Source organism: Eschrichtius robustus, chromosome 11, assembly GCF_028021215.1.
Source record: "Eschrichtius robustus isolate mEscRob2 chromosome 11, mEscRob2.pri, whole genome shotgun sequence".
NCBI classification, from domain to species: Eukaryota; Metazoa; Chordata; class Mammalia; order Artiodactyla; family Eschrichtiidae; genus Eschrichtius; species Eschrichtius robustus.
This window is the reverse complement of record NC_090834.1, coordinates 65540752-65561876: the sequence shown is the minus strand read 5'-3', so window position 1 is coordinate 65561876 and position 21125 is coordinate 65540752. Positions and strand designations below refer to the sequence as shown.

At 46.9% G+C, this 21125-nt stretch overlaps 1 protein-coding gene across 4 annotated transcripts in view; it reads right to left on the bottom strand.

Annotated features, from left to right (window-relative positions):
* Nucleotides 1–21125, bottom strand: part of SYT9 (synaptotagmin 9) — a 192717-nt gene that overhangs the window by 14470 nt on the left and 157122 nt on the right. Inside the window, exon 7 of one of the 4 annotated variants that reach the window (XR_011075468.1) lies at nucleotides 19081–19141. The exons of 2 other annotated variants lie outside the window; for them this stretch is intronic. Coding sequence is in view for 1 of the 2 variants with exons in the window: in XM_068556223.1 (XP_068412324.1) it covers nucleotides 19111–19146 (36 nt within the window). In the remaining variant the exon portion in view is untranslated. Of the gene's footprint in view, nucleotides 1–19080; nucleotides 19147–21125 lie in introns of all 4 variants that reach the window. One more of the 4 variants, XM_068556223.1, reaches the window with a different exon arrangement.

Here is a 21125-nt window from a genome sequence, read left to right as displayed (position 1 = left end):
AAGGCCAGAGACAGCAGTGGTGGTTCAAGTACTGGTGGCTGTAAGGCTGCCTCGCCGGTTCCAGTGCTGGTACCGGGCCCATTTCAGGGGGCAGAAGCAGCAGCGTCCTTGTTATCAGGAAGCGCCAGGGGTTTAGAAGGTATCAGGAACTTCAGTGGCATCGACAGGATGTACTGGTTACAATCTTATCTGAACAGAGGGGATTTTAAGCAAATTCAATTGTTCTGAGACATATGGATTTGATTTGAATTAAATTGAATTGAAACTAAAGATGAGAACTGTCCCAATGAAAACTGTAATGTGAAGTGACATTTCTATCACAAAAATGACAGCTGATGTGAGACAGGCCATTGAGACTGACCCCAAATTAAGAACATGAAAAGATTAAGTAGATCATTAGATAACATCTGCCTGTGAATTGGAAAATGGGTTTTGATTACAGGAAGTATCTAAGGGCTTTGAAATCAGAAGCTTGTCAAAAATTGAAGTGACTCATTACATGATTCAATCTTATTATACTTAATACTGTTAAACTTGTATTTTAAAATTTTATTTTTTAAATAAACATAAAAATCTTGGGATTTCGTTGACTATTTATTACTTAACACAGCTCTGCAAATATATGAAGAAACATCATGCCTGGCCCGCTTAGAATCTGATTCTTCCCTTCCCAATTTCCCCAAGGAGGGCATTCTTTAGTCTTCACTCCCCCTCGCATCTTGAAGAATCAGTATGTTAAAGAAAGAAAGCAGTGTGAATGTAACTGCATTTCCAGCCAGGAGATTGGGGCAAAAGACAGAAAATGGAAGCGTCCATTTGGGTAATAACTACTATTTATTGAGCACTCAAGCACCCTGCTTTATCCTAAGAGCTTTGCAAACCTTCTCTCATTCAATACTTGCCTCGACCCTCTGTGACAGATGTTACAATTACTTTTTTTTACAGAGGTAACTGAGTCTGAGAAAGGCCAAACAGCAAAGGTTGTAAATGGCAGAGCCAGGATCTGCCATCACACATTTATGGATCCAAATGTGTGCTCTTAGGTACTCTGCCCAGGATGGCAAATTATGGCACCTTGAATGCCGATTCCATTACGGCGCCTTTCTAAGAAGGATTCTCAGTTCAGAAAAGAACTCTGAACAGTCCAGACTTCATAGGAAAGCAAGTTAAGATCCATTATCAGGTCAACCTTGAGGGGAAGGTGGTGAATGGTGACATGTGTGACATGCAGGCTGTTACTGAGAGGGGTTCACCAGAAACAAGCAAGAAGCAGGGCTATAAGTGAGGCACCGTTCATAAGATAAGAAGAGTGTTGTCATGGTTTTTCAGATGAAGGGGCAAGTTAGGGAATTGCTGAAAGGAAAAACTTATTCTACCTGATGAAGTTAAGTAGAGGATTTTTGGGTTGGTTACTCCAAGTTTACATTCAGTACATTTATTCATTAATTGGTTCAACAAGCACTTATTGAGCACCAGGCAAATGTGCTGACCACTAGAAACAAGAAGATAACCAACGCACACCCTGCTCTTGAAGAGCTCAGTTGTCAATAGATGACTAGAGAACCGAGTATGATGAGCAAGAAGAAAGAGTAAATGAGGTCTTATCAGGATGTTTGATTGTAACTGTTAAGCAGTGTGCGCATATGCATGTGTGTGTATGTGTGTGTGTGTGTGTGTGAGCACGCACAAGCACAGGCGCACATAGCTCCATCTACTCAAATCAGGGAAGGAAGAAAAAAGTTATGATAAAAAAATTGGGTAAGGGTGAAAGTTGAAAGGGTCCTAGGATATATGTGATGCACTGGATTGAGGGAAAAAAATCCCATTTAAAAAGCCTGAGGATGTCTCCCACTGACAATGCAGCTAGCAGAAGCCAACCATAAGAAGAGATTTCCTTTGTTAATGCATAGCTTTGGTGAAATCTCCCTGGGAGGCAGCCCATGCCCGGTCCCAGGTCTGTGCACAGGTATCCTACCATTGTAATTTGGGACTCAGATCTCTCCTAATCTCAGTCACTATAGAGGACTTGAACAGATAATTCTATTCCTGTTATTTGGAAAAGTAACTTTGTAATGCCAGAAAGGTATAACATACAAGAATAACAAATGAGGAAGTAATGATGCTTTTGTGTAAGTCATATTTATTTAAGTGTAATAACACAATTTTGCTTTGTTTATGCTTTGTTCATGTTTTTAAGGTAAATGCTTAATGAAATGATATAGTAGAAATTTATCAGATTTATGATTTTAGTGCATATATTTAGAACTTAACTTGTTAAATTTATAGTCAATATTCAAATGCTTAGGAAAATCTAATATACTAAATTTATGAATTTGATTTTTAAGATGCTGAAATGCTCAAGGCAATTTAATCTAAATGTATAAGATTTTATTTATTTATTTATTTTTAAAGGAACAGAATATTTTTTTTTATTTTTAATTTTTTTTTTAAAATTTATTTATTTATCTATTCATGGCTGTGTTGGGTCTTCGTTTCTGTGCGAGGGCTTTCTCTAGTTGCGGCAAGCGGGGGCCACTCCTCATTGCGGTGCGCGGGCCTCTCACTATCCGTGGCCTCTCTTGTTGCAGGGCACAGGCTCCAGACGCGCAGGCTCAGTAGTTGTGGCTCACGGGCCTAGCTGCTCCGCGGCATGTGGGATCTTCCCAGACCAGGGCTTGAACCCGTGTCCCCTGCATTGGCAGGCAGATTCTCAACCACTACGCCACCAGGGAAGCCCAAGATTTTATTTATTACCATTATAAGAGTTAACAGTCCTTGAGAACAATTTTGTTTAACATCTACTGTGTTAGATATTTGAAGTGTTTGATATAATCACATTTTAAATTTGTGACCTTAGTTTGAAATGTTTAAGGGAAAATAGTCAATCAACTGCTTAAACAGTGCTTAAATATTAGAAGAATTTTTTGCTAGATTTATAAGGTTTTTTTCCCTTTAATTTGAAATATTTAAGAGAATTTGATTAAGTGTGAAACTGGCTTTAGAACTCTAGGGAAATTTAATCTGTCAAATTAATGAGCTAATTGAGAATTAAGCAAAGAACAAGTAAAAATGATCATTTAAATTTCAAAACAAAATGATTAGATTTATAATCATTATAATAGTTAACACTATGTAGGATTTAGTATGTACTGTTTTAAGCATATTACATATATCAATCTATTTACTCCTCACCACAATTCTTTGAGGTGGGTTCTATTATTATCCCCACTTTATCAATGAGGAAACTGAGGTACATAGATGTTAAATGACTGCTTTACCAAGTGCTACGGACTGAATTGTGTACCCTCCAAAATTCATCTTTGCAGATGGGGTCACAGCAGGTAATCAGGGTTAGATGAGGTCATGAGGGTGGGGCCTTCATGATGTGATTAGTGCCCTTATAAGATGAGACACCAGAGAGCTCTCTCTTCTTCTCTTTCTTTCTCTCTACCTACCATGTGAGGACACAGTGAGAAAGCTGCCACCTGCAATCCAGGAAGAGAGCTTTCACCAGAACCCAATCATGCTGGCACTCTGACCTCTAACTTCCAGCCTCCAGAACTGGGAGAAAATTAATTTCTGTCATTTTAGGCCCCCAGTCTGTGGTATTTTGTTATGGCAGTCTGAGCTAAGACACCAAGTATATTAGTTTCCTAGGGCTGCCATAACAAAATACCACAAACTGGGTGGCTTAAGTCAACAGAGATTTATTCTCTCACAGTTCTGGAAGCTAGAAGTCTGAAATCAACATTTGAGTGGGGCCATGCTCCCTCTGAAGGCTGTAGGTAAGAATTTCCCCTTGCTTCTTCCTAGCTTCTGGTGGTTACCGGCGATCCTTGGCTCCTTGGTTTATAGCTGCATCACTCCAATTCCTGTCTCTATTATCATGCTGCATTCTCCCTGTGTGTCCCTCTGTGTCTTCACATGGTCTTCTTATAAGGACACTAGCCATTGGATTTCAGTCCCATCATTTGGGGCCCAGTTTTTAACTTAACTACATATATCTACAAAAACTATTTCCAAATAAGGTCACATTCTGAGGTTCTAGGTAGATAGGAATTTGGGGAGGAACACTATTTAACCCAGTATCCCATGTCACCATATTCAGCACATTGATAAACCCAATGTCAGTTCTCAGTCCTCATTTTACTCGACCTATTGGCAACATCTGACAGATCTGATCATCCCTTTCTCCTGGAAACAATAGCTTTTCTCTTGTCTTTGGATAGTCTAAGTTTCTTACTACTATAACGACTTTCTCTTTCCTAGTCTCTGTTGGTTTCTCTTCTTTCCCCTACTTTTAAGTGTTGCAATGTCCCAATTTTTAGTCCTTGGGCCTCTTCTCTTCTCCATTTACATCTCAACCACATCTTTACAACTACAGTTTGACCTACCTCTGGAAATCTAGATTTCTGTATATAACTGCCACTGATGTCTCCCTGTAGATGCATCCAACAGATGCTTCAAATGTAGTAGGTCCAACTCCTGACTGCCCCGCACAGGGGCTCCACTTGCAGTCTTCCTCAGCTCACTTCATGGCAACTCCATCTTTCCAGTTGCTCAGGCCCCAAACATTGGAACCATCCCTTCGCTTCTCTCTGTCACACCCTACATCAGGAAATCCTAATAGGTCTCCTTCCAAAATATATCCAGAATGTAACCACTTCTTGCCTCTACTGTTTCCATCTAGGTAACAGTGGCAGACTCCTAAAGGTCTCCCCACTTTCACCCTTGCCCTAATATAGTCTATTCCCAGCACAGAACCAGAGGGAACAATTGTAAGCCCAGATCATGTCATATTGCTCTTCAAAATGCTGCAATGACTTTCCTGTTCATCTCAGAGTGTGAACCAAAGTCCTTATGAAGATCTACTAGGTTCTTTGTAATTGGGCCCTGCCCACCCTGTGTACCGTCCTGATCTCACTCCTATTACTCTCCCTCTCACTCCCTCTGCAACTCCCACACTGCTCTCCTCACTGTTCCTTGTACAAACTTCCTTAAGCCCTCAGTGCTGGCTGTTCCCTCAGCTTGCATTTCCACATGGCTTGCTCACTCATGTCCTTCAAGTGTTTGCTCAAATGTTCGAATTCTCCTTGAGGCCTACCATTACCTCTATTAAAATTAACCTCCCTTTAAAAAACAACCAATCAACAACAAAAAAACCACTACCACATTTCTGATTCTCCTTACTTTCTTGTATTTTTCGTAGTACTTATCACCTTCAATATTACATACTGTGTTCACTTACAATGTTTATTTTCTGTTTCTTTCACTAGAATATAAGCTTTACAAGGGCAAAAGTTTTTGTCTATTTCTTTCTCACAGATGTATACCTAGAGTAGTGCGGTACTCAATCAATATTTACAGGACTGATCATTACTTGGACAGAATGGCACAATACAACAAATTATGCAGGAATGCAAAGAGGAATCTTGAAAGATTGCTGAGATAAGCAACCAGCATGGTGATCACAACCATGAATGAATTCTAAGCTTCCTGTAGGAAACAGTCATGGCTCTCCCAATGTGCTTTTAAACTAAGGTGATTCTATTGCAGAGACATTTATGAGAACTGTCTGCACTTTTGTGTTGCCACAAATATCACCTGTGACAATGACTGGGAACTTGACTGCACTGATTTAACTCTCATGGGCGTCATCTTGCAGTTGGAGAACTGAGTGCTGGAAGGAAGGTAGAGCTCATTTAGTCCTCAAGAAAAGGGAGCTTCTTTGGCTTTCGGAGCTAGCCCTGGGTTACTTTTATATATTAATAGAACCATATGCCTGTATGTTTGAAAATATGACATGCAGAGTCTTTCTAACAAATCAGCAATCACGTTCCAAGTTGTAAGATAGAAGAAATTGGAATTCTATCCAACAAGAAATTATTTGACGCTGACTTTGTGCCAGGCATTTTGCCAGGTACTGGTTATACAATGATGAATAACAGTCTCTATCCTCAAGGAGCGGTTGGATGTGCTGCAGGTGACTCATACACAGATAATATCAAGTGGCACCAAACGTTAAGTTAGGGGTGGGCACAGGGTACTAGGAGAAGAGAACTCAGACAAGAGACATTTAACTCACAGTGGGATGATCTTCAGAATGCTTCCTGAAGATGACTTCAGGAATGCTTAAAAGATGAGCTGGATCTAGCCAGGCAAAGAGGGGTGGAAAGGACAGCACACACACAAAAAGAAGTGAAAGCAGGAGTAGGGGCCATGGGGTGAATAAAAAGCATGGTGTGGACCACCAATAACTGGGCATGGCCTCAATATAATGCAAGGGGGAGATGAGGGAGGAGTCACAGAGGATTTTGAATGCCAAAATAAAGAACTTGATCTTGTTCTGGACAAAGGGCAGTTACTGAAGGATTTCAAGTACAGGAGGAACATGGTCAGATTTGTGTTTTAGGACTTGGACCCCAGAAGCAGTGTGGAGATTGGATTGGAGAGCACACAAGAGAGCAGGGAAACCAGAGCAAGTGAGCATGTGGGAGCAGCTGAAGCACCCCTCGTGCCTTGGAAATCCCCATCACCCTGGTAGTGAAGATGGGAAGGAGAGAGTGGGCTTCGGCTCCTGAGAGCTCTATTTGGCTGGTCCCCAAATAGGACTAGAGTCTTTAAGTTCAGCATTTCCTGAAAAGGGACAAATGGAGCTCTGAAAAAGAACAAAGAGCCACAAATGCCAAAGAGATCATGAATGAAGAGCCATATATCTACCCCCAACTGCCAACTGACCCTAAACATTAGCGCACAGTAAATGGATGCTAGATCTGTTCACCTGTGAACCTGACTTCACGATATTACCTTTATGGATGGTGGGCGTTTTCTGGCTAAAGAACAAGATCCCAATGTCCTCAGGCTCTCATTTGCCTGACATTGGAGGGAGGTGCACCCAGCCTGCTGCAGGTGTGGGTACCTCGCATTTCTCCTCGGGATGCTTCCACCCACTGTAAGTAGCTGTGTGCAGGCTGCATCTGTCTTAATCCTCCCCCAGGCACACTCACACTGACCAGTCCCCTCCTGTCTTCTGATCACCACATACTGGAGACTTATCTGTGGACCACAGAGGAAAGCCTCAATCACCACTGGAGCAAAGGTCAACAATGAGCCCAAATCAGTTAAATACAGTGAATTTAACTGATTCAGACCTCAAGGGGTTCACAGTCAAGAGAGAAGACAGATGTATTTAACAAACTATAAAGCTAGAGGCGGTAAGTGGTCAATGTGAGTCACAATCAAAGTATTAAGGGAACACTTCATGCTAAGTGGGGTGCAGTTCACAGAAGAGGTTGCACTTAGATTGAACCCTGAGGGTTATGTAGGATTTATACGGTGAGAGTGTAGAGGAACAGTATTCTAGGGCAAGGAAGCATCAGGAGAAAAGGTACAAAATAGAAAATTAATTTAGAAAACATAAATAGGTATGACTATTTACCTAAAAGCTTCCATGTAAGCTTTTGAAGGAGAAAGACTTGGTCAAACCTGGGTTCTCCTTCCTAAGATGAATGGCTTAGAACGAGAAGGAAACGACTGAGGAGCTGCTGAAATCGCTTCCACAGACCACCTGAGGGAGAGGTGACAGGCACTGGGCGACCTCCTTCTCAGGCACCTGCTGGGGCCAGTCTCACCTGACTGGGTGGTGATGCCAGGATGTGCCTGCCCTGAACCAACTCCTGATCGTGCCGGTTGGACACAGCCTCGGGGCACGCAGAGCACTGGAGCCAAGGGTGTGGCCAGGTCTACCTAAACCACATGGACACAGAGGGAAGCCAGTGGATCCTCAAGGAGAATGGGGTTCTTTTACCAGAAGCGGAGAGAAGAAACACTGCGTATGAAAAACCCTAAGTGTCCACTTCACAGCTTTTCCCGTTAAGATAACCAGGGAAAATCATGTTCCAATCTGAAGGAATCAAATCTTTGCAGCCACAAAGTTTAGCCTTATCAGAATACAACATTGAAAAACACATTTGTGGGGAAAACTCCCCAGAATATAACATGACTTCTAAAATGAAAAAGAGTATTACATTAGCTTTTAGGATTTTTTTTTAAATGCGGCTTTCAGTTAATCAATTTTACTGTATAATGGTCACTGCACATCCTACTGGTTTTGAAAATTATGGTTATATTGAAGCAGATGATCTAGGTGGGGGGAAGAAACAGCAGAAGCAAAACAACTGAAAGTAAATTAGCAAAAAACTTACATGACAAATCATTTGGGAATGTGAAGTTAAGGAACACTGAATTAGTGCCAGCAGGATGAAAACAAAAGAAATTTCCGGAAAGTTCTTAGGCGTTGTTTTAGTTTTGTAGTCTTCACTGAGCTGAATAATAACAGCACAGAGGGGAAAAATCTTTTAGAACCAGCAGAGCTGACCAAGAATGTGACAACCTGGCTGTGTCTGACTGATAGAGCTGCGTCTTCTTCCAAGCTGAAGATTTGCTGGGATGTGTAGGTTCCTGCAATTTTTTTTCTAGGAAGAGGGCAGGGGAAGAAAAAGAAGATTGCACCTGGAACAGCTACAGGTTGCCCACTTCAACTTGATGATGAAGTGGTGAAGAGACAGCCTTTCCTAAGGGGGCGGAGAGAGTTCCCCATCTGGATCTAGCCCAAATAGCCTTGATTTCTATGCCCAAGAAGCAATGGCATAGAAGAACACTGTGATGTTAAAAGCTCTGTATGGAATCAGAAACATCTTAGTTTAAATCTGGATTAGTCAGCTTTTGCTGCAATAACAAACAACCCCCAAATCTTAGTTGTTTTCAAAAATAAATCTGTGGGTTGGCTACAGCTCTGCTGGGCTCAGCTGGACCTGGCTCCGGACAGGTAGAGGTCTGCTTCTGTGTCTTACTGTTCCAGGACCCAGGGAATTCCCATGACAGAGGCCAAAAGCTCAAGGGGTCAAATAAAAATATGTGATGCCTATTAAAGCCCTCACTTGGAACTGTCACCCCACCCATAGTCTACTGGATAAAGCAAGTCACAGGGCCAAGTCCAGGTCATTGGAGTATAAGGCCCTCAGAGAGTGTGGAGAGGGCAGATGACAACGGGCAGATAATGCCATCTACTTCATTATGCTAGCTCTGCCACTTATTTGCCTCTCGATGATTTGATTAAGTTAGTTCAGCCTCAACTTTTTTCATCTGGGGAGATAATACTGTTTACCTCACAGGGTGAGGGTTAAATTAGATGATGCATGTACAGCGCTTAGCACAGTGCCCTGGATGGAGCAGATGTCACATGTAGGAAAGCTAATGTTGTCTTATTATTATTAATCTGAGGCATCAGATTATAGGTAAGGTGTGCCTGCTTGTCAGGAGCCCAGTGGCCAGCACTGGGGAGAAGGTGGGACACAGGATTGGCAGGTTAGATGGGCACAGACCAGGGTAGCAGAAGAGGAGGGTGGTCAGGCAGGCACGTAAGAGTTGAAGGTGGTGGGAAGGCCAGGGGCACATGAGACCCAAGGCTCATGAACGTGGGGTGATGAACGCGTGGACGCACGGGTGAGAGATGGCTCAGGTCCCCTCTCAAAGAACTCTGGGAGAGCAGCTGGGTTGGGAGAGCTTGTGGCTTTATCTTCCCACCCCCAGGGCAGCTCGGTCACCCTACTTCCTCCAGGTAAGGCAGACTTGGCCCCTGAGGCCAAACCTGCCCGGCCTCACTCCCTCACCTTCCACCCACACTGTCCAGTAGCCTCTCCTCTCCCTACTGCCCCCCACATCCTGTCCTGTACTTCCCCTGCCACGAATGAATCCCCCCTTTTCACCATCCCCAGTCCTCCTCTGGGGCTTTCCATCTGCTGTCCATCCTTGACCTTTATCAAAGACTCCATCCCTCTCCTCCCCTTAAGTCAATCCTGCTTCTCTCTGAAGTCACGATTCTGCCACCCTCTCCTTCGATCCTTTGAACTCCCCATACCTCAGGGTGGGGTGGTGGCATCGTCTCTTTTGCTCCTTGATGCCTTTGCTCCTACACCTTCTTGTAATACCGCCCATCTACCCTCGACCTCTCCTCCTGCTACCACCAGGAGGAGAGGTAGCAGGAGGAGAGGTCGAGGGTAGATGGCCTCTTGGCCTCCCCCTTTATCTGTGCTGCTCCGGTTTTCCCTTCCACCCCCCAGCCCCACACTAATAACCAGGCCACGGAGGTGTCCCACTTGGGTGCCAACACATCCCACTGTGACACCAGAGCTGGGCATATGGTGGCAGTGGCGGGTGAGGAGAGTAACGCAGATCTCTGGAAAAGTTTTAGAGATGCAGCCTCTGACTTAGTGTGCCTACTGCAGAATTATCTCGGAGGTGAGTTATTTATATAAAAGGTGAGTTATTTTGAGAGAATTCTTTGTGCTCTGAAGCAGAGGGGATTTTGCCACTTTATCAAACAATTTCAGTGAAGTCTGGAAAACGAAATCCATGCGCTACATAACGTTGGAGACAGTGGGTACAGTTGGTATTTTCAGCATAGATTGAAGTGGGATGATCACAGCGTGAAACTGCAATAAGTAAAGCACGGTTGTTTCGCGGAAGCCGGCACAAGCACATGCATGGGATGCTTTCTTCTTTGGAGCAGGAGGTGTGTGCTGCTACCCTGGTCTCCACTGTGTGGCCAGTGCGGCCGGGACTAGAGCTGTGAGTGGAGAAGATACGACCCCGTGAGGGGTCTGTGTACACACTGCTCATCCCACAGGAGCCTTCAAAGGCAATAATGTTTCCCGCAAGCCTCGGGCTAGACCTCCACACCTGAGCACGGCTTCCTTGCACGGCAAAGGCTGTTTGCAGAAGAGAGTTGAGACAGAAGCAGGTGGTTCTGAAGTCCTTTCGGAGGCCATGGCCTCCTCTGCCCACTGTCCTCCCTCCCTGCTGCCTCGCCATCTTGTGCTTTCTCAGGTTGACAAGCAAAGTTACAAAATCATCTCGGAATGCGAAATATCCCAAAGTTTGCAGGACCCTGAAGCCCAGCTGTATTTCTCTCTTTGTGGACTGCTCAGACTTTTCCTAAAAGCCCTTCCAGAGCAGGAGGTCCCATACTGTCGGTCAAAGCACGGGATGCTGTCTGTGAGTGTTTCCATTCACCTTTCAGTGGGTAGAAGTTGAAACACGTAAACTTCCAGAATCGTGCACTGAGCGTCAGTGAAGGGCCCCTGGTCTGGGAGTCAGGAAAGGGGCTTGTGCACCTCATGCTGAGCACGTGGGAAGCTAGGCCCTGCCTTCTTGCCTCCCTCCTTCCCTTCATCTGTCTTTCTCTCCTTCAGCCAATTCCGAGCACCTCCTCATGAGGCGGGATCTACCCAAGGCTGTAGAGACTCAGAGACACATGAGATTCCATCCCTGCTCCCAGGGAACTCATCATCTAATCAGGAAAACAAACACAAGGTTACAACGCAGCCTTATGCGAGCTATCACGTAGGTATTTACACAGAGAGGAGGCTATGCTTGGGCTGTATCCTAAAGAAGTCTGCACCGCCGTTCTGGGGAGGTGTCCCAGGCAGATGGAATGGCACATGCAAAAGCAAAGCGACACCACAGCGCAGCGTCTCTGCATCCTAGAAGTAGCTGCTGTGGTGTGGCTGGGGCATAATATGTCGAGGGGCGGGGTGGAATCTGACTCCAGAGAGAGAGAGAGGAGCCCGGCTGTGAAGGGCTCTGTGTGCCCTCTAAGGAACCTGGGTTCTACCCTGTGAAAGGAAGCCAGGGAGAGTGAGAGGGAAAGACAGAATTGGGGCGGGGTGCCCGGGAGACATGAAGCTGGCAGGCAATTCCCAGATGCACTCCCCAGGGCACAGGGGAGCCGGCTGCACGTCTCCTGCTCAGAGGGGCTCTGATACTAAGTCGAGACTGGTCAGACCCCACAATGTACCATGGTACCGCAGCGGAAAGCCTTAGCATCCGCCAGCCCTGCAGACACACATACTTCCAAGTCACCAGTCCCCGCAGGCCAAAGCAAAAGGACAGCAGGATGTGTGAGCCCTTGGGCCCCAGGAGTACAGGTGATGTCGCGGTCATGGCCAGGTTCTGCTGGGACCCAGGGTGGACACCGCAGGTGGTGCTGGTATGGGTGCGCCCTGTGCGTCCTCCCCTAGCTCCTCTCAAGGACTGAGCCTTTACTGCTCCCTGGAAGGGCATCATTCTGTTACTCTGGAGTCATTGCAAGAGGCCCAGGGGGCTGACCAGGACCAAGGCGGCTCACAGACAGAAAGGCAGGGCAGCGACCACCTGCCCCCATGATCCAGGACGAAGGGAGGAGAAGCCTTGTGCCTCCCACAGGGAGCTCGGGGTATCCACCCCCCACTTCTCCTTGAGGGAGTTGAGGGCCGTGTGGCTGGTAGGTGTCGAGGGGGAATGCCAGGGAGGGCTTTTCCTTCCCTTGCTCCGGGAATGCCAGAGTCCAGGTTCTTAAGGGACCACCCTGTGGTACCAAATGCTGAGTTTAGGAGTCAGGAAGCTGCCATGATGTCACTGGGCCTGGAGACACTGGATGGGAGGACAAGCCCCACAGAAAGCCCTTCTGGGAGGTCCCAAAGCAGGAGAATCAGGGTCTGCCTAGTATTTCTGGCCAGCAATCCAACAGCCCTGTGGGCCTGGTTCCTACTTTAATAATAATGACAGTAATAATAGTTAATATCTCTTAAGCTTATACTAGGTACTAGGCACTCTTTTAATTGCTTTACATTTACTAATTCACTAAATTCGTACAACTCTAGAAGGCAGTTGAAAAACAAGCTCCACTTTACAATCCTTCCAACAATAACGATGATCATCCATGAACATCTGGCTCTGTCACATCACTGGCTGGGAGCCTCTCATCCTCTCATTTCCTCTGCAGCCCTGGCTCAGGGCCGGGCATGGCTGTAAGATGAGATGGGTGCCCTCCAGGCCAGTCTGGCACCTGGATGGTGCTGTGCTGGGGGCTGGTTCCCAGTCTGGGGCTGCCACATAGTTGCTGCTCGTGCAGGGGCAGAAGCCAGCCCCGGGGGCCAGTTCCATGCTGGCCGCAAGAGTTGGGCTTTTTAGCAAGCTCAGCGGCAAGAGCCCCATGCTACGGACAGGAGGGCAGGATGGCCTAAGCCCAGACACTGGCCAGGGGGCTGCTGCAGCAGTCTGGAAGTGTCGGCTCCCAAACAGGGGACTTCCCCAGCACCCTCCGGTGTAGACAGTGTCTCTGGGATCCCAGATTTAGGCACAGAGTCAGAAGAGCTGATTTGGCCCAAGAGCCCTGCCTATTAGAGAAGTTGTCTCTCTGGTATCACGAGGCAGGGAAGCAACTGAATCCTGTGGGTCAGCAGCCCCCTGGCCCCCAACTGATGTAGAAGAACAGAAAGCAGCTTAAGACAGAAACTTGGGGCATAACTGTATCCAACTGTGAGCCCACGAAAACATCTGAGAGAGACAGAAAAGGGCCATCAGAGGTTTGGGAGGGAAGAAGGCTTGTTCGGGGAGCTGGCAGAGCAAGTCAGGTTCCTGGAGAAGCACGGGGGCAGCAGCTGAGGGAGGGCAGGCTCAGAAAGGATAGGGTCGCAGAACAAGGGGCTCCTGAGTGGGTCACCACCGAGGGAGGTCAGGGTCGGAGAGGCAAGCAGCCGTGAAGCCCAAGGCTGGCGCCACATGCTCTCAGAAGGCGCTGGGCCTCGCGGCGGCACATTTTTGGGCACTCTGGTTCTCCCTCTGCTTCTCTCCTTCCCTGGTAACCACTTGTATGCTGACTAACACCGATGATTCCAATTTCCCTAGCTCCCATTAAGTGCCAGACACTGTGTTGAACACGTTACATTATTTTCTCATGTTTAAGTCTCACAACAGCTCTACTAGGCAGGGCCTATTATTGTACCATCACAATGTTGAATAATCTGAGGCTTGGAGAGGTTCAAAGACTGGCTCAAGGACACACAGCTGGGAAGTGGGAGAGCAGAAATGTGAGCCCAGGGATCTGACTCCAGAGCCCCTGCTTCTAAATATCACAAGCTTCCAGTTTCCACAGTGAAAAGACCTCGTCCCTGCCTTTGAGCTAGCGGGTGGTGGCCCAGGGCCCCTGCAAAAGTCCAGCAGGGGGGACCCTCCTGGAGGCCTCTTGGCAACCAAACCAAACCAAACCAAACCCCCCTCCCTTCTGCCCCCAGGTTCCTCTAGGTCCCAGTGGTAATCCTGCTGCGCAAAATCACAGGGAGATAAAAGGCAAAGCCTGCGCCCCGTCTGCCCTCCTGCAGCAGGGCCCGGAGAGACGACCACCAGGAGACCCGGACCTTCCCTTGGCTCTGCCTCCACGGGAAAGCATACACGTGGGCTCTGGAATGAGGCAAGTTTTCACTTAAAACCATCTGCAAACAAACTTCAGTGCCTTCAAAATTATACATTCACAGACCATTTCTAGACTCTGGAATAGGATTAGACGGTAATGATTTAATTGATGGTTAAGTGTGTAGATAAAATGAATGTGCTGAATCCTTTCCGTAATTCTCTCTCCAAGGAGCCCCAGCAGCTGTAATTACTGTCTGAGGCTGAAATTACAAACCAGCTGTAGTTTTAAGCAAAATGTGCTGCAGCCCCTGCTGGATCTTTGAGTAAAAGTTGGTCACTCCCAGCCCAGGGCTCACTAGGCCCTCTCAGTGAAGCACCGCCCTGGCAAAGGCTCCTCTCCCAAACCTCGGGAGCTTGTTCTCACGGTTGCTCTGTACCCCTGGCCCTCACTGCACACTGCTCTCTCTCCCCTGCTGCGGGTGATCCTTCCTCCTGCCCCTTCTTTACCGGGAAGATTCCTCAGACCAGCCAGCTCACACAGATCTACCCCTGCGGGCTGAGAGCAGGCTGAACAAAGGGGTGCCCTTAAATCTCAGCTTGGGGATGATGGCGGAGCTCTCCTTGCCCTGGAGGTTGACCCATGGGGTCACTACAACTCAGGATCTACACCCTTTTTGCGGCCAATACACCAAATTAGGTTATAAATCCACTTCTGGCTACAGTGAACCAGGAGAGCTGTCGCTATTGATCAGATGAGCCCAGTCACGATTAAGTTCCTTGCAGAAGCTAAGCTCCTGTCTGGACAATTATGCAGAAACTCATGTGTTCATTCAACAACCACCACAGAACTACCAGGTACAACCTATGTGCTGGGTGCTGTGCGGAGGACTGGGGACACCTTGGTGAACCCAGCAGACACAGCCCCTGCAATAATGGACTGTGGCTCTTGAACTGTCCTCGACTTGACCAGGAACCTGGCAAAGGTCCTGGCCAGCAGTTTCATACATCTGGACCTGCATCTGGAGAGGAGGTAGGTGGATAGAAGAGGCTGGGGTGGGCATGCTGCAGGTGAGGGGTGAACACAGGAGCTGCTGATTTCAGCAGAGCTCATGGGAAACAATGGGCTTGGTTCTCTGTAGCCGCTTTCATGCATTCAGCACTTTCTGAGACGCCTACTGCGTGCACAGGCTGTGCTCCTCTGTGGTTCATCTCTTCTACCCCAAGCCAGGGACCCCATACCCTATTCTTGCAGGGCTCTTACTGGGTGTGAACAAGACAGAACACAGCACAAGGTAACACTTATCAAAGCTGTCATCAAACAATCTGTCTCATGATCTACTTATGTAGACATCCTTAGCTGGACTGTAAATTCCATGGGGGATGGGATTAGCATTTTCCCTCTGTATCTCCAGTGCCTGGCAGAATGCTCACCACCCGCTCAGAAATATTTGGTTTATGAATGAAAACAAACCATCAAATGCTAGGGAGGAAGAAGACAGATGTGACCAACACATTCCACTACTTGGAGCAGGGCGGGTGTCAAAGGTCCCCATTTCCACCCCTAAAGGGAAGCGGTGCTCAACTCCAAGGACTTTGTCAGGCGAAGGTGCAAGGTAGGGGAGTTTGTGGAATGATGAGTAAATCCAGGCTTCACAGGGGTACCCTGGAATTCACTCATTCTACTCCCATTCATTCATATTCATTCATTCCCTCTCTCTCTCTCTCTCTCTCTCTCTCTGTTCATTTTTCCTCAGTAGACTGTGTGCTTGTGCAAGGCAAGCTCCACATACTTTTATTGCCAAATCCTTTGTCTACACATTGGATACTACAGAGGGGCCCTAAATAAATGCTTCAGAATGAGCACACCAGGGCTTCCCTGGTGGCACAGTGGTTAAGAATCCACCTGCCAATGCAGGGGACACGGGTTCGATCTCTGCTCTGGGAAGATCCCACATGCCGTGGAGCAACTAAGCTCGTGTGCCACAACTACTGAGCCTGTGCTCTAGAGCCTGCGAGCCACAACTACTGAGCCCACGTGCCACAACTACTGAAGCCCACGCGCCTAGAGCCCTTGCTCCGCAACGAGAAGCCACCACAATGAGAAGCCCGCGCACCACAATGAAGAGTAGCCCCCACTCGCCGCAACTAGAGAAAGCCCGCGCGCAGCAACAAAAGACACAACTCAGCCAAAAATAAATAAATAGATAAATAGATTAAAAAAAAAAAAATGAGCACACCAATGAAGCCATCAGAGCACTGAAGGGTCACCTGCAGTGACACGGATGGCCAGGGGAGGGCAGCAAAGGGTAGCAGAGCTGATGGCAGAGGCCCCAGGACGGGGCTATTTGCTCTTAGGAGATCACTTAGGTCCTATCACCCATGTGACTACTAGGCGAGAGCACTACAACTGGAGAAAACTGCTGACAGAAGTCCAGTAAAGTCCAGAATCATAAAGGAGGGAGGTCAGTTTGAGTGGGGAGCTACAGAGGCTGGTGGCCAGTGCTGGGGTTTGTGTGGCGATGAGCTGAGGCCAGGATCACAGGTGAAGAAGTGTGTGGTGTAGAGCCACAGTGTTGGCAGCACAAGCCCGTGCTGAGCATCCCTGGGAGCCTCAAACTTACCCCCAGTGTTGACTCTGGTCCTTAAGGTGACAAATGTCCTGAAAGTCAGACCTGATACCGTGTTCCATCCTGGTTTGGGCTCAGGAACAGTGGGACGGAGGGCCAAGACCAGACAAGGGCTGGTTTTGTACAGGATGCTCTCAAGGTTCCCCTGTCCCGCTGCCAGGTGTGGGAACTGGCAGAGCCCTGGGGCTTTAGAAGAAGAGCTCCTCCTCTCAGTGGATTTCCCCTGTAGCGCAGAGTGCTGATGGCGTGTGCAGAGATGTGACAGGAGGCAGGTGGAGGGCAGGCCAGTCTCCTGCCGGCCAGGATCAGCCCTCACCTGGAGAGGTTCTCAGCCGGGGCTACCGGTCTGGTAAACTCTGGTCCAGGCTTCACTTGCTGCCCTGCCTATGTTGGCTTGAGTCTTTTGGAACTGGCTAGAAAATGGTTTCTTTCCAGGAGGGCAGATGATGGAGTCCAGAGTTGCAGACATTGGGGGAGTGGTGGGGCGTCACAGCTGGAAGGTTAGACGGACAAGGGGATGGTCAGTCTGAAGAAGGGGCTCTGTACAGGCTGGAAAACAACGTCCTCCAAATCAGGGGAAGGCCTTTGGGGCTTGGTGGATGTGACGTGGCCAGCTAACCCAGACGGCAGGACACACATCCCTTTGGGATGCTATGAATATCAGTAGCTTTGGGAGTCCTTAGCCCAGGAGAATATGAAGAAGCACATCCTGTCCAGTATTTTTAACCAAAGCAGTTTCCTGCATGAAGCTCACAGTGTCCTAGCTGTGAAAAACCTGTGGCCTTGTATCGAGTACGCTGGTTCTTTGAAGAAGCTCAGCTTCCTAGTACAGAGAGATGAGCAGATTTCTAGGTTCAGGAGTGGGCCCCTTTAGGGAAGTGGATAAACAGGCAAATTTCACATTTCTAGACAGTGGAAGTGCTGCAGAGGGGCAGAAGTGGTGCTGAGAGAGACCAATTAGCAAGAAAAAGGCAAGAGTGCACTTTCCTTACTGTTTCTTTTCATCTTTTGTACATGTCCATGTAAAATATCAGTAATTGTGTGTTTCTCATATTTACAGAATCTAAAAAAAAAAAAGGTTCTGATGAACCTAGGGGCAGGACAGGAATAAAGACACAGACGTAGAGAATGGACTTGAGGACACGGGGAGGGGGAAGGGGAAGCTGGGACAACGTGAGAGAGTGGCATGGACATATATACACTACCAAATGTAAAAGAGATAGCTAGTGGGAAGCAGCTGCATCGCACAGGGAGATCAGCTCGGTGCTTTGTGACCACCTAGAGGGGTGGGATAGGGAGGGTGGGAGGGAGACGCAAGAGGGAGGAGATACGGGGATATATGTACATGTATAGCTGATTCACTTTGTCATACAGCAGAAACTAACACAACAATGTAGAGCGATCATACTCCAATACAGATATTAAAAAAAAAATTGTGTGTTTCCGTGAGCACCTCCCTTACTGTCACTTCTGATTGCACAGTCAGAATAGCATTCTAAAGAGCTTTTCAAATATTTCAAGTCTCTCCATCAAGGCTTCCAGCAACAGAAGCCTTTATTTTTTCTTCTGAGGTTTTGAAAATCTTTATTCTAAAGCTGATGGGAGAATCTAACCATATCCAAACACCCCTTCACTGCCTCAGTCTCTCTGATGATAGAGCAGTTCTCCTAAGGGTCTCATTACTTCTACTTTGCCAAAGAGTTCTCATTTTTCTACACATTTTCTTTCTCCTTCTCCTTCACATTTTAATATACACTTTTCCTTACTGTCTACATTTATCAGAAGATGCCTGGTGACGTACACTGTTAATGACCTACCCAGCACCCATCCCCCCTATTTCCTTCTTCCTAAGTGAACCCTGAATTCATCCAGGTTGCCACCTCTTGCCATGCACCTACCTAGGCACCTCATGAGAAGGGGATCCATCTCCAGGGCTGGACCTGTTTGGCCCACATAATCCCATTCCCTTTGCCAGTGACTGAGTTAAACTTGGCATACTTTTGACCATGACACACAAGGGGAAAGCTGGGGACTTGAGAAATTTACTCCTTGCTCCATAGCTTCAGGAAGTGCATTTTCCTCTGGTTATTTTCACGTCTGGACACAATGCCTGGAAGTGCATCCATCTTGCTGCCAACCTGAAGACGGCAGCCTGGAAAGATCCAGTGTTCCCGACCCCATGATTAGCTCCTGAATCTACCATCCCTGACCCCTATCTTACCTCTAATTCCTTAGCCAGATGATACATTTCTCATTGTTTAATCCAGTTTGTGTCAGGATTTCTGTTCTTTTAAAAAAAAAATGAAGAATAGTTGATTTACAACATTACATTAGTTTCAGGTGTACAGCATAGTAATTCAGCATTTTTACAGATTATACTCCATTAAAAGTTATTATAACAGCTGCAATTCCCTGTGCTATACAATATATTTTTGTTGTCTACCTATTTTACACACAGTTTTTATTTCTGAATCCCATACCCCTAATTTGCCCCTCCCCACTTCCCTCTGTTTTTTACATCAGAAGTATTCTGATTTATCCTGCCAGCAAAGCAACTCATGAACTTGTCAGATCCTCTGTTTTCAACCAACAAAGACTTCCAGGAAATGTCTTTTCAGTGAGCTTCTCCCTCAAGATGAGATTTTATCTCTGCACTAGTGCTAGGATTTGTTTCAGGAGAGCATCACCTCTACCTGTGATACTCCCATAGTGCGGTCATTTCTGCTAAGACCCACGCGTCTGTTTCCCAATGAGTCTTCTGCCTCAGATGCACAGCTTTCCAGGCAGGCACAGCACATTAGTCTGCCCATTTCTACGTGGTCTGTTGACATGCTTGGGTGCCTGCAGACCTTGCTCTGGGTTAGTGTTTGTTCTCTGTGAGGGATGCATTGGGATACCTAAGGCCACTTACAGCTAGGCTTTTGGTCTTCCTTCCTGGGCACTGCCTGTCCTGAAACTCTTTTTTCCACATCCCATTTAATATCATTCATAGCAACTGGTCTAATGGGTTATCTGTTTTGTTGTGTTGTTTCCCTTTTCCTCCTGGTATTCATTTTTAAATCCTCCTGATGAGACTAACTCATCAATCACCAGTCCCCCACCTGTATAAGATCTTCTGCACTCTTGGCTAAGAATGGTGTCTTCTAGTATGTTAAGCCAGGGTTCATAGCCTCAGCTAAATATCAACCTGATCTTTTTAGGTAACTGTTGATCTTCTTTGAGATGTTCCTAGGTCTTCCAGAGTCCCAAAGGGCGATGGGAAGAAGTGATGAAAATAGTGCCTGTGTTCTCAGGTCCTTCATTTTCCACCCCAAAATCATCGTGTCTGAAGATGCAACTGTTTGCTCCTAGTGGGTTGTCTCTGGCCAGGAGAAGCAGTCAGTTAGCCCAATTTCGGCTAACTCTTTGTTACACCTTATTCACCATCAGGAAGGCATCTTGCCGTCAGATCTCTGGGGCCCATGCACAGCTGCTCTATGCTCCCCAACAGGGAGTCACCAACCAGGGTCTTTTAAGCTTCCCTCCAAGCAGCATTCTTCACACCCATATTCTTAGGGCTTCTTCTTCATCAGTGTTTCTCTTCCAGAAACTCTGGACTCCTCTCTGTGGGATAAACCTCATTTCTACTTGGGTTGTTCTGCTCATTCTAGCTTCTTTTCTCTTCAGAGACATTCCCACCATTTTAAGGTTTCATCTTAAGCACAGCTAGACTGTGACAAACTACATGAAAACAAATAGAGTGGCCCAAATCCAACACCCACCAAATGTACTTATGGGCAGGACAAGTCCACACGTGTCCTGGTCAGTCTTTGGGTTGCAAAAACAGAGACTCACTCAAGGTAGCTCAATAAAAGGTTAGCTGGAGTGGTGGTGGTGATTTATTGTAAAAGCACTCACGGGGCAATAACGGAAATGGACTCTCATAGGAGTTCAAGAGCAAAAACCATGGTAAGAGAGGCCCTGTGAAGAACCGAGCAGAAGTTTCGTTCTGGGTCCAAGGGAGCCCCTGGAACGTCAGCATCAGAACTTCTAGAGGTTGTCTCTGGTCTGCTATTAATGAGACTTCTCTGTCCTCTCCTCTTTTCACCAACTGGCTTCTTAATCCTCTACTGAGTATATATTTCCATTCACTACAATTTCAGCGTACTTATAATGGGATTTTTTTCATGGCTTACCAAGACCTCTAAAGACTCCCTTCATCTCATGGTTCCGCTGATGCCTCATTTTCTTCACATCTACCAAGTGCAGGGATAGTATCTAATTGAC